The sequence below is a fragment of the Cyclopterus lumpus genome, chromosome 5 (assembly GCF_009769545.1).
Source record: "Cyclopterus lumpus isolate fCycLum1 chromosome 5, fCycLum1.pri, whole genome shotgun sequence".
Classification (NCBI taxonomy): Eukaryota; Metazoa; Chordata; class Actinopteri; order Perciformes; family Cyclopteridae; genus Cyclopterus; species Cyclopterus lumpus.
Window position 1 is genome coordinate 792,501 of NC_046970.1, and position 15,000 is coordinate 807,500.

At 47.0% G+C, this 15,000-nt stretch overlaps 1 protein-coding gene across 3 annotated transcripts in view; it reads left to right on the forward strand.

Annotated features, from left to right (window-relative positions):
- LOC117730889 (arf-GAP with coiled-coil, ANK repeat and PH domain-containing protein 3-like) overlaps positions 1 to 15,000 on the forward strand; it is a 41,560-nt gene that overhangs the window by 19,420 nt on the left and 7,140 nt on the right. For 2 of the 3 annotated variants that reach the window (XM_034532945.1, XM_034532942.1), the window contains exons 2-23: positions 625 to 682; positions 770 to 889; positions 1,184 to 1,237; positions 2,998 to 3,056; positions 3,133 to 3,316; positions 4,217 to 4,261; positions 4,343 to 4,438; positions 4,584 to 4,658; positions 6,459 to 6,470; positions 9,836 to 9,948; positions 10,157 to 10,208; positions 10,412 to 10,512; positions 10,621 to 10,732; positions 10,855 to 11,078; positions 11,469 to 11,538; positions 12,028 to 12,122; positions 12,342 to 12,562; positions 12,647 to 12,739; positions 12,913 to 13,014; positions 13,137 to 13,354; positions 13,639 to 13,748; positions 14,051 to 14,161. In XM_034532945.1, the coding sequence (XP_034388836.1) occupies positions 625 to 682; positions 770 to 889; positions 1,184 to 1,237; positions 2,998 to 3,056; positions 3,133 to 3,316; positions 4,217 to 4,261; positions 4,343 to 4,438; positions 4,584 to 4,658; positions 6,459 to 6,470; positions 9,836 to 9,948; positions 10,157 to 10,208; positions 10,412 to 10,512; positions 10,621 to 10,732; positions 10,855 to 11,078; positions 11,469 to 11,538; positions 12,028 to 12,122; positions 12,342 to 12,562; positions 12,647 to 12,739; positions 12,913 to 13,014; positions 13,137 to 13,354; positions 13,639 to 13,748; positions 14,051 to 14,161 (2,325 nt within the window). The remainder of the gene's footprint in view (positions 1 to 624; positions 683 to 769; positions 890 to 1,183; positions 1,238 to 2,997; positions 3,057 to 3,132; positions 3,317 to 4,216; positions 4,262 to 4,342; positions 4,439 to 4,583; positions 4,659 to 6,458; positions 6,471 to 9,835; positions 9,949 to 10,156; positions 10,209 to 10,411; positions 10,513 to 10,620; positions 10,733 to 10,854; positions 11,079 to 11,468; positions 11,539 to 12,027; positions 12,123 to 12,341; positions 12,563 to 12,646; positions 12,740 to 12,912; positions 13,015 to 13,136; positions 13,355 to 13,638; positions 13,749 to 14,050; positions 14,162 to 15,000) is intronic. The other variant, XM_034532944.1, reaches the window with a different exon arrangement.

Genomic DNA, 15,000 nt, shown 5'->3' on the forward strand with positions numbered 1-15,000 from the left:
TCCAACAGCTGTTTGACATCTTTGAACAACAGGAACAGGTATTCGTCTTAATAAAGGATTTACAGCTCTCTCTGAAACAATATGAATCAGCCTTCTGTGCAGAACACACACACACACACACACAAACACAAACACATACACACACACACACACACACACACCCCACCCAGATCAAGCCCCTCCCCACAGAGAAGAAGAGCAGGTTGCTTAGTGCTTCGTCGTTCTGGTGTTTTCAGACTGGAGACGAGGACGGGGAGAGTGATGAGGTCATCGGCATGGGGGCTAAGATCAACGTGTTCCAACACATGCAGGGTGTGTGTGTGTGTGTGTGTGTGTGTGGTAAGGCTACCTGACACACACCAAGCTGATTATCTTCATATTTAGTGTAGATTTAATAAAACATATAAAATAATACTTCACCTATTGAAGTTCTTTGATGCATGATTGTTATTGTTGTTCCTCTGGTGGATATGAAGCACCAGCCTGTGCATGAGGTCATTCATTGATTCTGTAGCTGGGCCGTGGCCACTAATCTCTGAGTGATGCCTTAGTGTGTGTGTGTGTGTGTGTGTGTGTGTGTGTGTGTGTCCAGGAAAGCTCTGATGAACTGTGTTCTCTCTGCAGGGCCGGCGTTGATGACGTGGAGACGGACGTGGTGGAGATCGAGGCCAAGCTGGACAAGGTGGACATGTTGTTCCTCGTGTGTGTGTGTGTGTGTGTGTGTGTGTAGAGAACCTGTTTAACTAGACCGTGTGTTCGATGCCCCCAGCTGGTGAAGCTGTGCAGCGGGATGATCGAGGCCGGCCGGGCCTACGTCAGCGCCAACAAGCTCTTTGTGAACGGGATCAAGGATCTGTCCACGCAGTGCAAGAAGGAAGAGATGGTCTCGGTGAGCGTTCATGAATGTTTCTTTATTTACCTCCTGGGAATATGACCAGCAGCGTGACGCGTGCAGGACGTGTTCACGCTGCTGGTCACGTGGAGGCATCTGAGACCTGGTTCTGTTTCTGGGGAACACTCAGACTAGATTTCAGCGTCTCCTTGGTGGGTCAGGGAGACGACACATACATGTTTCAGCCTATAACCATTTATTATTATGCTTCAGAGATGTAATCTTATGTATTATGTTTATGTAGAAAGCTGTGTAACTACATTATATGTGTGTGTGTGTGTGTCAATGAAGGAATGTCTTGAAAAGTGTGGAGAAAGCCTCCAGGAGATCGTCAACTACCACATGGTAATACACACGCACACACACACACACACACACACACACACACACACACACACACACACACACACACACACACACACACACACACCTAACTGACCTCTGTCTCTGACGGTGAATCTCTCCACACAGGCTGGTCCATATGCGTGTGTCTCATTCAAACCACATGCGTTAGCAGATGTGTGCGGCAGCTTAATGCACACACACACACACACACACACACACACACACACACACACACACACACACACACACACACACACACATGAGAGGTCGAGGTAGAGTGTTGTTCTGACACGCCCAGGTCCTCTTGGCATGTTAACATCTTTCAGACATCCAATCCCTCCTGTGTCCAGTGTTGCAATACACACACACACACACACACACACACACACACACACACACACACACACACACACACACACACACACACAGAGGTTCATGTTACAACTCTAATGTGAGAGGGTGGAGTATTTCTAGGCTCTCTGGGTAATGACGTGTTGGTTAGAGTATTGAAGACATTATACACATTGCATTTGACCTTCATGCCCCCCCCTCCCCTTTTTGTTTATTCATACTGATGGGAGGAGCTAAGGTTCCACCTGTTCATCAGGAGTAACTAACATTCACACACTGATGGGAGGAGCTAAGGTTCCACCTGTCCATCAGGAGTAACTAACATTCACACACTGATGGGAGGAGCTAAGGTTACACCTGTCCATCAGGAGTAACTGACATTCACACACTGATGGGAGGAGCTAAGGTTCCACCTGTCCATCAGGAGTAACTGACATTCACACACTGATGGGAGGAGCTAAGGTTCCACCTGTCCATCAGGAGTAACTAACATTCACACACTGATGGGAGGAGCTAAGGTTCCACCTGTCCATCAGGAGTAACTAACATTCACACACTGATGGGAGGAGCTAAGGTTCCACCTGTACATCAGGAGTAACTAACATTCACACACTGATGGGAGGAGCTAAGGTTCCACCTGTCCATCAGGAGTAACTAACATTCACACAATGTAGAACAGCTACGGGACACATTTTGGGGTTAAGTGTCTTGCTCAAGGGCTTGCTAACATGGACTAGTGGAGCCGGGGATCGAACCGCCGATCCTCTGAAGGACGACCCTGCTCACCACTGAGCCACAGTCGACCCGAATGTACTGAATCTATAGCAAGAAATCAGTCACACGCACACACACACACACACACACACACACACACACACACACACACACATGCTCTCTAAGCCTGTAATTCTCAATGTGCTGTAGAAGGTTTAATCCACACATCAACAGTAATTGTTGTAGACATTGTTTATGTATGCCTTGGATTAGATTGTGTGTGTGTGTGTGTGTGTGTGTGCGTGTGTGTGTGTTCAGAGATATTCTCGTTGTCCATGGAATTGTTATCAAGATGGATGGTCAGCCAGTCTGTGTTCATTATATTGGGAGTGTGGTCATGAATCTAGAAATGGAAGAGAAATCCTAGAGGACAGGAGTGTGAGATAAGAGGGAGGAGGAGGAGGAGGAGGAGGAGGAGAAAATGTGTGTGTGTGCGTGCGTGTGCGTGTGCGTGTGCACGTCCATCCTCTCCCCTCCTCTGCCTGAGGCTCAAGCTGCTGCAGCAATAATGTGGAAGGCTTCATGTCGCCACCTTGTGGCGTGATGGTGCAGCTAAAGGTTGTCAGCCGTTACTCTGACAGCATGGAGCTCTTGTTGTAATATTACATAATAAATATGATATATCTGTCTCACAGATATTGTTCGACCAGGCTCAAAGGTCCATCAAGCAGCAGCTTCACACCTTCATTAAAGAGTGAGTATCTCATCACTGATTAAGTAAAGACATCATGGTGCTTTGGCAAAGACATGAATTACACTCTCTGTTTCAGGGATGTGCGTAAGTTCAAGGACACCAAGAAGCAGTTTGACCGAGTGCGTGAGGACATGGAGCTCGCCCAGGTGAAGAACGCCCAGGCACCCAGGAACAAGGTGCACGAGGCGGAGGAGGCCACGCAGGCCCTGGTCCTCAGCCGCAAAGCCTTCAGGCACCTGGCTCTGGACTACGTTCTGCAGGTGACACGCACACGCACGCACACGCACACACACACACACACGCACGCACACGCACACACGCACGCACGCACGCACACACACACACGCACACGTGCACGCGCACGCAGACTCACACACACACGCACATACACACGCACGCACACACACGCACGCACACACACACACACGCACGCACACACACACACGCACACACACACACGCGCACGCGCACGCAGACTCACACACACACGCACATACACGCACACACACACACGCGCACGCAGACTCACACACGCACGCACACACACGCACACACACACACACGCACGCACACGCACACACACGCGCACGCAGACTCACCCACGCACACATGCACGCACACGCACGCACACACGAACACACACACACATGCACACACGCACGCAGACTCACTCACTCACACACGCACGCACACACACGCACACACACACACACGCACGCACACGCACACACACGCGCACGCAGACTCACTCACTCACACACGCACGCACACACGCACACCCACGCACACACGCACGCACACGCACGCACACACACACACATGCACACACGCACGCAGACTCACTCACACACGCACGCACACACGCACACCCACGCACACACGCACGCACACGCACGCACACACACACACATGCACACACGCACGCAGACTCACTCACTCACACACGCACGCACACATGCGCACACACACACACTCGCACGCACACACACACACTCACGCACACGCACGCACACACACATACACACACTCCAGAGTGTGTTAATGGTGCTGTCCAGTAGGTGGCGCTGACACCCTGCTGAGCCCAGACGGACACAAAGGAAGCGCTTTGTTAGTTTTAAAAAGGGACTGAATCACCTGACGCTACATCTGTCTTGTTTCAGATTAATGTGCTTCAGGCCAAGAAGAAGTTTGAGATCCTGGATGCAGTGAGTAGTCCAGATGTCTATCCTCTCATGTGTGACATCTCATCATGAGGATAAGTCCTAGTCTCCTTGTGCCTCCTCCAGATGCTGTCCTTCATGCGCGCCCAGTGCACTCTGTTCCAACAAGGCTTTCACATCTTGGATGAGATCGACCCGTACATGAAGAGACTGGCTGCACAGGTACACCGACATGAACCACTGAAACCAGTCTAATGCATATGCAGAACCAGTGCTCCTTATGAGCAGCAGCGCTTTTGGTAAACAACACACACACTTTCAGGGACATTTCCAACGCTCTCTAACTGTGTGAGTTCTGTCTCTGCAGCTGGACCAGCTGGTCATCGACTCGGCCGTAGAGAAGAGAGAGCTGGAGCACCAGCACGCCGTCATCCAGCAGAGAGTGAGACAGCAACTCACTCCTCACTCTGAGATTAATGCTTACATTCACTTATTATTCTTTTCACAGCCACTGCATTCTTTATTCAGGTGCAGATTCTCCATTATTTACATATAGAGCACTTTAGTTTAGCCATGTGTAATTCTGAGAAAGGGGAGGAGTCCCAGGGGTTTACTTTATGCTTACTGGGAATTAGATCTGTTTCCTCAAAGCTTGCTCAACTGGATGCTCAACATATTGCAGGTGATAAGTTCTCAGAATTCAGTTGAAGAAGGTCTGTGAAATGTGGTTTCACACCCTAGGAAATATCTCTAGGAAATACCTTTTGGAGATACCTCGTCAAAACAAAACTAATATCTTTCTGTGAACAGAGAATCAGTCACTTTCCTTTTACTCTTTTTTATGCACAGAGAATAATTTAAAGTGGGTTAGCATGAGGTGGGTTAGCATGAGGTGGGTAAACATGAGGTGGGTTAGCATGAGGTGCGTTAGCGTGAGGTGGGTAAACATGAGGTGGGTAAACATGAGGTGGGTTAGCATGAGGTGGGTAAACATGAGGTGGGTTAGCATGAGGTGGGTAAACATGAGGTGGGTAAACATGAGGTGGGTTAGCATGAGGTGGGTAAACATGAGGTGGGTTAGCATGAGGTGGGTAAACATGAGGTGGATTAGCATGAGGTGGGTAAACATGAGGTGGGTAAACATGAGGTGGGTTAGCATGAGGTGGGTAAACATGAGGTGGGTAAACAAGAGGTGGGTTAGCATGAGGTGGGTAAACATGAGGTGGGTAAACATGAGGTGGGTTAGCATGAGGTGGGTAAACATGAGGTGGGTTAGCATGAGGTGGGTAAACATGAGGTGGGTTAGCATGAGGTGGGTTAACATGAGGTGGGTAAACATGAGGTGGGTTAGCATGAGGTGGGTTAACATGAGGTGGGTAAACATGAGGTGGGTTAGCATGAGGTGGGTTAGCATGAGGTGGGTAAACATGAGGTGGGTTAGCATGAGGTGGGTTAACATGAGGTGGGTAAACATGAGGTGGGTTAGCATGAGGTGGGTTAGCATGAGGTGGGTAAACATGAGGTGGGTTAGCATGAGGTGGGTAAACATGAGGTGGGTTAGCATGAGGTGGGTAAACATGAGGTGGGTTAGCATGAGGTGGGTTAACATGAGGTGGGTAAACAAGAGGTGGGTTAGCATGAGGTGGGTAAACATGAGGTGGGTAAACAAGAGGTGGGTTAGCATGAGGTGGGTAAACATGAGGTGGGTAAACATGAGGTGGGTAAACAAGAGGGGTTAGCATGAGGTGGGTAAACATGAGGTGGGTTAACATGAGGTGGGTAAACAAGAGGTGGGTTAGCATGAGGTGGGTAAACATGAGGTGGGTTAACATGAGGTGGGTTAGCATGAGGTGGGTTAGCATGAGGTGGGTAAACATGAGGTGGGTTAGCATGAGGTGGGTAAACATGAGGTGGGTAAACATGAGGTGGGTTAGCATGAGGTGGGTAAACATGAGGTGGGTTAGCATGAGGTGGGTTAGCATGAGGTGGGGTTAGCATGAGGTGGGTAAACATGAGATGGGTTAGCATGAGGTGCTACCTGACTTTCTGGTTTTATGTTGCTGTGCTTAAACAACATGAACTTGCTTCATGTCTCAGGTGCTTCAGCTAAAGAGTGAGATGAAGAATTATTTCCTCAAGGCCTTGTTGTTGTTACTATTCCTGATATAATGGTTCTGCTCTTCTATAACACTTGTTCTCTTTTATCTTTTCCCACCTGGTTCTCACCTGATTCTTCCTCCAGACTCTGATGCAGGTGAGTTCATATTCATCCACAACCTGCACATTAATGCCCCGTGCTGCAGTGCAAAACATGCAAATGGGACAATCGTGTCAGAATCAGAGGTTTGAGTAGCCAGGGTTGCATTGTGGGACGTCACAGCAGGCTTCACTGTAATGGTGGATTCTTTTGCAGAAGATTATATGTTCAGATGTTACAGACGGGAGGAAAAATGTTGAAAGTCGAAAGCGATTTCTTCCACTTTGGAACATGTCAGGGCCTGTTTGCTGCTGTGTGTGTGTGTGGGGGGGGGGGGGCACACATACTCTTTATTTTGACGCGTGTCGACATTCTTCTGGAGTTTCACTTTGTGTCCTTCAAGAGCTTCTGACCACAAACGGCCTGAAACTCATCTCACTCACTTCTACCTGCGTGTTTCTGTCTCTCGCTTTTTTGTTTATGTGCATTTCTTCCATGGAGGCAAACACACACACACACACACACACACACACACACACACACACACACACACACACACACACACACACACACACACACACACCCTCACTCTTCTACTGGGCCTCTTTCCCAAATGTCCTCCTGCTATTTTGTTCTGGTCCAATTTGCTTAATGTGAAAATGTAAAATGTGACGCTGAGGATTTGTCAACGTGATATAATTTATATAAACTTATTTATAAACGTTTAAGTCCTTCCTAGTAACACATCTGCTCCTTCTCCCCCGACCTCATGTAATGCTGGTCAGCTGATCGATATACAACACGAAAGGCCGCCTTCACAATAGCGTCTGACTTTAAACGTGTTTCTTGGACCTGTACGTGTACTTGTACACGTGTTTCTTGGACCTGTACGTGTACTTGTACACATGTTTCTTGGACCTGTACCTGTACTTGTACACGTGTTTCTTGGACCTGTACGTGTACTTGTACACATGTTTCTTGGACCTGTACGTGTACTTGTACACGTGTTTCTTGGACCTGTACGTGTACTTGTACACGTGTTTCTTGGACCTGTACGTGTACTTGTACACGTGTTTCTTGGACCTGTACGTGTACTTGTACACATGTTTCTTGGACCTGTACCTGTACTTGTATACATGTTTCTTGGACCTGTACGTGTACTTGTACACGTGTTTCTTGGACCTGTACGTGTACTTGTACACGTGTTTCTTGGACCTGTACGTGTACTTGTACACATGTTTCTTGGACCTGTACCTGTACTTGTACACGTGTTTCTTGGACCTGTACGTGTACTTGTACACGTGTTTCTTGGACCTGTACGTGTACTTGTACACATGTTTCTTGGACCTGTACCTGTACTTGTACACATGTTTCTTGGACCTGTACGTGTACTTGTACACGTGTTTCTTGGACCTGTACGTGTACTTGTACACGTGTTTCTTGGACCTGTACGTGTACTTGTACACATGTTTCTTGGACCTGTACTTGTATACATGTTTCTTGGACCTGTACGTGTACTTGTACACGTGTTTCTTGGACCTGTACGTGTACTTGTACACGTGTTTCTTGGACCTGTACGTGTACTTGTACACGTGTTTCTTGGACCTGTACGTGTACTTGTACACGTGTTTCTTGGACCTGTACGTGTACTTGTACACGTGTTTCTTGGACCTGTACGTGTACTTGTACATGTGTTTCTTGGACCTGTACGTGTACTTGTACACGTGTTTCTTGGACCTGTACGTGTACTTGTACACATGTTTCTTGGACCTGTACGTGTACTTGTACACATGTTTCTTGGACCTGTACGTGTACTTGTACACGTGTTTCTTGGACCTGTAACTGTACTTGTACACGTGTTTCTTGGACCTGTACGTGTACTTGTACACATGTTTCTTGGACCTGTACGTGTACTTGTACACATGTTTCTTGGACCTGTACCTGTACTTGTACACATGTTTCTTGGACCTGTACGTGTACTTGTACACGTGTTTCTTGGACCTGTAACTGTACTTGTACACGTGTTTCTTGGACCTGTAACTGTACTTGTACACGTGTTTCTTGGACCTGTACGTGTACTTGTACACGTGTTTCTTGGACCTGTACGTGTACTTGTACACATGTTTCTTGGACCTGTACGTGTACTTGTACACGTGTTTCTTGAACCTGTACGTGTACTTGTACACGTGTTTCTTGAACCTGTACGTGTACTTGTACACGTGTTTCTTGAACCTGTAACTGTACCTGTACTTGTACACGTGTTTCTTGGACCTGTACGTGTACTTGTACACGTGTTTCTTGGACCTGTACGTGTACTTGTACACGTGTTTCTTGGACCTGTACCTGTACTTGTACACGTGTTTCTTGGACCTGTACGTGTACTTGTACACGTGTTTCTTGGACCTGTACGTGTACTTGTACACGTGTTTCTTGGACCTGTACGTGTACTTGTACACATGTTTCTTGGACCTGTACGTGTACTTGTACATGTGTTTCTTGGACCTGTACGTGTACTTGTACACATGTTTCTTGGACCTGTACTTGTACATCGGTTTAATAATAATAATAATAATGCATTCTATTTGTAAGGCACTCTTCCGTCTGTATATATAATATTCTTCTTGTTTTTTACTCTTATCTTATTTCTGTTATTTAGTTGTTTTACTTATTACTGTGAGTAATGCTGCTGTAATCCTGTAATTTCCCCACTGAGGGACTAATAAAGGATTATCTTATCTTATCTTATCTTATCTTATCTTACTCTTCATTCAAGAATCTCAGAGTGCCACAGAGCCAGTACAAAGTTAAAATCAACTATAATAAAAAAGGAATAGTTGACGGGTCATAAAACTCAACTCAAAGTCAAAAACGCCTTCCTGAATAAAAAGGTTTTTAGGCCAGTCTTAAAAGAGTCCAGGGTCTGTGTTGCCCTCAGGTGGTCAGGGAGACTGTTCCATAAGCAGTTGCTTGTACCTGTACCTGTGCTGAGCACAGGTACAGGTACAAGCACAGGTAGAGTGCAGAATGGACCAGCTCTTTAAGGGTGAACTATTAAACGGATGGCGTCTACATTTGTTGACACATGTCAGAAAGAAAGGTTGCGTAACAAAGGAACGAAGGATTGCTCCAGCAGCTCTGGTGTGTGTTGCTGATAAGAAGCTCCTCCATGTTCCGATGAGGTGGACCTCCACCTCCTGCTCCACAGGGTCACCTTCCAGCCCGGCATTGTGCACCGGATGAGGAGTGAGAACAGAACCAGGAACTCTCCATGCACAGAATCAGTCACGGGTTCAGACCTTTTGACCTTTAAACGTTAATCTTTGCAGCGCATTGCTTTTTATGTCTTTCATTTCAAATGAAATCCTGCTGAATAAATGAATCAATACCCTAATATGCATCTTGTCCATCTATGTGTCCTCCAGGACTTTTCTTATGATGACCACAAGTTGGAATTCAATGTGGATGCCCCCAATGGTGTGGTCATGGAGGGCTACCTCTTCAAGAGGGCCAGCAACGCCTTCAAGACCTGGAACAGGTACACGGTCTAATGAATCACTTCAAAATACCTTCTGATCAAAGTTAATGGAAAACAATTAACAGGTTGAAATAACAATAAAAAGATCATTTAGTTCAGAAAGCATTGCAATGTCCTGAAGGCCCAGATGTTACGTGTCCTCTCTTAACTTCTATGGGCTCCTCGATGTGATGTGAATATGACCTGAGAACACTCCTCTCTCCTCAAGGCGGTGGTTTTCTATACAGAACAGCCAGCTGGTCTACCAAAAGAAACTCAAGGTACAGTTTAAATTAAACTAATTCACCACTAAGAGTAAACTATTGACAAGTGTTTGACAGTTTTGACTTATTGGTGACGTTATTATTAGTTTGCACATTAGAGGAGAAGAATGGAAGATGTAAAAGGAGGATAACCTTAAAGGGTTGTTGAAGGTCAAAGGGGAGGAGAGAGTGTGTGTGACGCTCCTCTCTGCCAATGACAGGACTCTCTGACCGTGGTGGTGGAGGACCTGAGGCTGTGCTCCGTCAAACCGTGTGAAGACAATGAGAGGAGGTTCTGTTTTGAGGTGGTTTCCCCCACCAAGTGAGTCTGTTATCTTGTTACAGTATTGACGATATCATTTGGATTTGGCTTCCTAGCATTAAACAGCTGTGTGCAGGTGTTACATAACGGGCCTCTCCACACCTGCAGGAGCTGTATGCTGCAGGCGGAGTCAGAGAAGCTGCGGCAGGCCTGGATCCAGGCGGTCCAGGCGAGCATCGCCTCTGCTTACAAAGACATCGCCGACAATTATTACATTGAGGTACGAACGCGTGCATGACGGCGTACACATGCAGGAGCAGTCACAATAGGGTTTCTTTTCATCACACATGGCTCCCAGCTGGCAGCAGAATCTCTGACTCTGACTCGTCCACCTGTCTGCAGCGTTTGGACCGGACGGCCTCGCCCTCCACCAGCAGCATTGACTCGGCCAGCGAGCCCAGAGAGAGGGCGGATAGGGGGGTCCGGGGAGGCCTGGAGAGCCTCCTCCAGAGGGTCCAGAGCCTGCCGGGCAACGAGCTGTGCTGTGACTGTGGACAGGCGGCTCCGTGCTGGGCCTCCATCAACCTGGGAGTCCTGCTGTGCATCGAGTGCTCGGGGATTCACAGGTGAGTGCACAATACAAGGAAGTGTGTTTTTAAAGGGCGGACAGACACACAGAAGATCTGGTTGTGTCACTGTGAAGGCTATAGCTATGTGTTGAGCCACCATCTTTCCAATGCTTCTGCATTAAAGCATCACATCTTAATAACAGTGTCTCCATGGTTAAAGCTCTAGTGAATAGAAACACAGCAGTTATTAAGATATCCACTAGATGTAGTTAAAACATGTGAATCATGTTTGAGTAATTAGAGAAGCTCTAGAGACTCGTTGTGCTAAAGGGGGCAAGAGTACAAGTGTGCTAAAGTCTGGTGGTTAAATACTCTCCTTACACTTTATGAATATATATAATATATATATTATAATATAAAATCTCTTTTTCTTCTTGTTTCTTCCAGGAGTTTAGGAGTCCATTGCTCTAAAGTGCGTTCACTGACGTTAGACTCGTGGGAGCCAGAGTTACTGAAGGTGCGTCTCCCCAACACATGCATCCTGCAGCAGACATCATGCATCATGCATCATGCAGCAGACATCATGCATCCTGCAGCAGACATCATGCATCATGCATCCTGCAGCAGACATACTGCATCATGCATCCTGCAGCAGACATCATGCATCCTGCAGCAGACATCATGCATCCTGCAGCAGACATCATGCATCCTGCAGCAGACATACTGCAGCATGCATCCTGCAGCAGACATCCTGCAGCATGGATCATGCAGCAGACATCATGCATCATGCATCCTGCAGCAGACATCCTGCAGCATGGATCATGCAGCAGACATCATGCATCCTGCAGCATGGATCATGCAGCAGACATCCTGCAGCAGACATCTCCTCTCTGTTCTGTGCTTGTTTCCACCACCAGAGTTGCATTTGTCGTTCCTTCGTGCTTTGCAAAACCATGTAAACTACTTGTTTCTGTCTTTCTTCCATCGTTGCCCTCCTGATGTTCAGCTGATGTGTGAATTGGGGAACACTGTGATCAACCATATCTATGAGGGATCCTGTGAGGAGCGCGGAGTGAAGAAACCAGGACCGTCCAGTTCAAGGTGAGGCTTTACTCCATTTGGAGAAGAGCATCATTCTGTATATCCCATTGTTAGACACCTTCACCCACTCTAAAGTCAGTTAGGTTAGCAAAGGTGTCTCTATGGTGTCATGTGACATCTGTCTTATTGTTACCGTGTGACTCAACCCAGACTCAACTGAGTTATCTGCATACGTCATGTCTTATTTAACATCGTCAGTTTGTGACCATCTCTCTGCAGACAGGAGAAGGAGGCTTGGATCAAGTCAAAGTATGTGGAGAAGCGCTTCCTGAAGAAGATGAGTGGGAGCGAGGCTTTGGTAGAGGGGGAAAGGAAGTCCCGGCCCTGGACGGTGAAGAAGTGCCGGCGACACAACAGCTCCGTTCGGGCTCCCAACAAGGCCCGAAGGAAATACCACCGCTACGAGCCGGGAAGCGCTTCACCTGCAAACCGCTCAGCAGGTCAGAATGAGCTCCTCACGAAGAGCTACGAGTACTCAGAGTCTACACACACAAGCTGAACTTGTTGTCTTTGTCTCGTCACAGCTGCTGCAGCAAAGTTTCGCCGGGACTCGCTGTTCTGTCCAGATGAGCTGGACTCACTATTTTCCTACTTTGACACGGGCTCTGGTCCTCGCAGTAAGTCTTAAGTCCACTACACAGACTGTTGTACATTGTCAGGAAGATGCAGGAGAGAGTTCCTCACACACTCAGAAGGTTCATGTCTCTGTGGGTTGTGCGGTCCTCCCAGTGATGGCGTTGTGCGCCGTGTGCCGTGTAATGATTAACTTGTCCGTGGTTGGCGCCGCTTGGCCCTGCAGGTCTCAGCAGCGACAGCGGCCTGGGAGGAAGCACCGACGGCAGCACCGACATCCTGGTCTTCGGCTCGGTGGTGGGCAGCGTCACAGAAGAAGGTCTGCGTGTGTCCTTGTTATTATCTCTTACCTTTACTTGTGATTGTGTAGTAATACCAACACTTGAAGCTAACTCCCGCCTCCTTCTCTGTCCGTCATCCTGCTGCCTGACCAACCATCAGAGGAGGAGTCAGAGGAGTCCTCCAGTGGTGAGGTGGAGATCGAGCAGGAGGTGTCTTCAGACCCAGAAGACCCACGGGAGCTCCACCCCGGGGCGCTCCTCCACCGGTCATCCCGCCTCCACAACCTGCCACTCATGGCTGAGGCGCTGGCGCACGGTGCCGACGTGCACGCTGCGAGCGAGGAGGGCAAGACGCCACTCATCCAAGCCGTGGTCGGGGTGAGAGACTTAGCTGGAAGGGAACGGCTTGTAAAGACTTGGACTGATTAACCTTTTATTTGATTTCATTGCCATGTTTATTGTTTTATTATTATGAAGACTGTCTGGTTTAAAAATTAAAAATGGATAACCCGCTGAAGGATACAGATTTTATACAAGCATAAACACAGCCATAGATATCTACAACCATTAAACCATTAAAGATAGTTAATAGAGTCATAACCCTGAGCTTAAAGTATTGTTTAATACCATAGTTAATAGTCATACCCCCTCTCCTCCACCAGGGTTCTCTCATCGCTTGTGAGTTCCTGCTGCAGAACGGAGCCGATGTGAACCAGAGGGACATGAGGGGCCGGGGCCCTCTGCACCACGCCACCGACCTGGGCCACACGGGGTGAGGGGGGGGGGGGGGGGTGACTGTGTGAACTCAGAGTAACTCACAGCCCATAATCTGTGACCTTTCTTGGCCTGTATAAAATATGATGGAGCATAAAGGAAGACAGTCCTGACTTGTAAAAGCTCTGATTGGCTTCCGTTCTTGTAAAGTCTTGTCTGACCAAATATTGTTCCACAGCCTCATGAATGAAGCTTTTAAAACAGTTTAAGTCTCCAATGAAATCTGACCAGATTATTAAGAAAGACTGAATTGTTGAACTGCACCGATAGCTCTTCTACCATAATGCTCGTTGTGTGCAGTCAAGTGTGTCTGTTCCTGAAGAGGGGGGCGTCCCAGACGGAGGTGGATGAGCGGGGTCACGACCCCCTGAGCATCGCCGTCCAGGCTGCCAACGCAGACATCGTCACCCTGTGAGTGATGCTCATATACAACTGTATATAACTACTATATAACTGTATACAACTACTATAACTACGATATAACTACTATAACTACGATATAACTACTATAACTACGATATAACTACTATATAACTGTATATAACTACTATATAACTGTATATAACTACTATAACTAAGATATAACTAATATATAACTGTATATAACAATACAACTACTATATAACTGTTTATAGCTAAATATATAACTAATATATAACTACTATATGTTTATGCACCGATGGACAGTGACAGCTCGTCACAAGTAGCTCCTACTTTAACTTTTCTGCAATTAAATTGATTTTATTTAGTAAAATGTGTTGAATACCTTTTTGTCAGATTGATGCCAATCATAATAATAATTGATATATATATATTATATATATATATTATATATATATATATTATATAATATCAATAATTCACCTTCTTCTGAAACTGGAAGTCTTGTTTTGTACAGTCGAGCTATAGACTGATATTCACCCAATGTCTCCTTACTGGTTTGAACTGGGATTGGTTGAGAAGTTCATGTTTGATTCCTCGTGTGTTCCTCATGTATGTTCCTCTGTTCCTTGTGTGTTCCTCATGTATGTTCCTCTGTTCCTTGTGTGTTCCTCATGTATGTTCCTCTGTTCCTCATGTGTTCCTGTGTTCCTCATGTATGTTCCTCTGTTCCTCATGTGTTCCTGTGTTCCTCATGTATGTTCCTCTGTTCCTCATGTGTTCCTGTGTTCCTCATGTGTTCCTCATGTATGTTCCTCTGTTCCTCATGTGTTCCTGTGTTCCTCATGTATGTTCCTCTGTTCCTCATG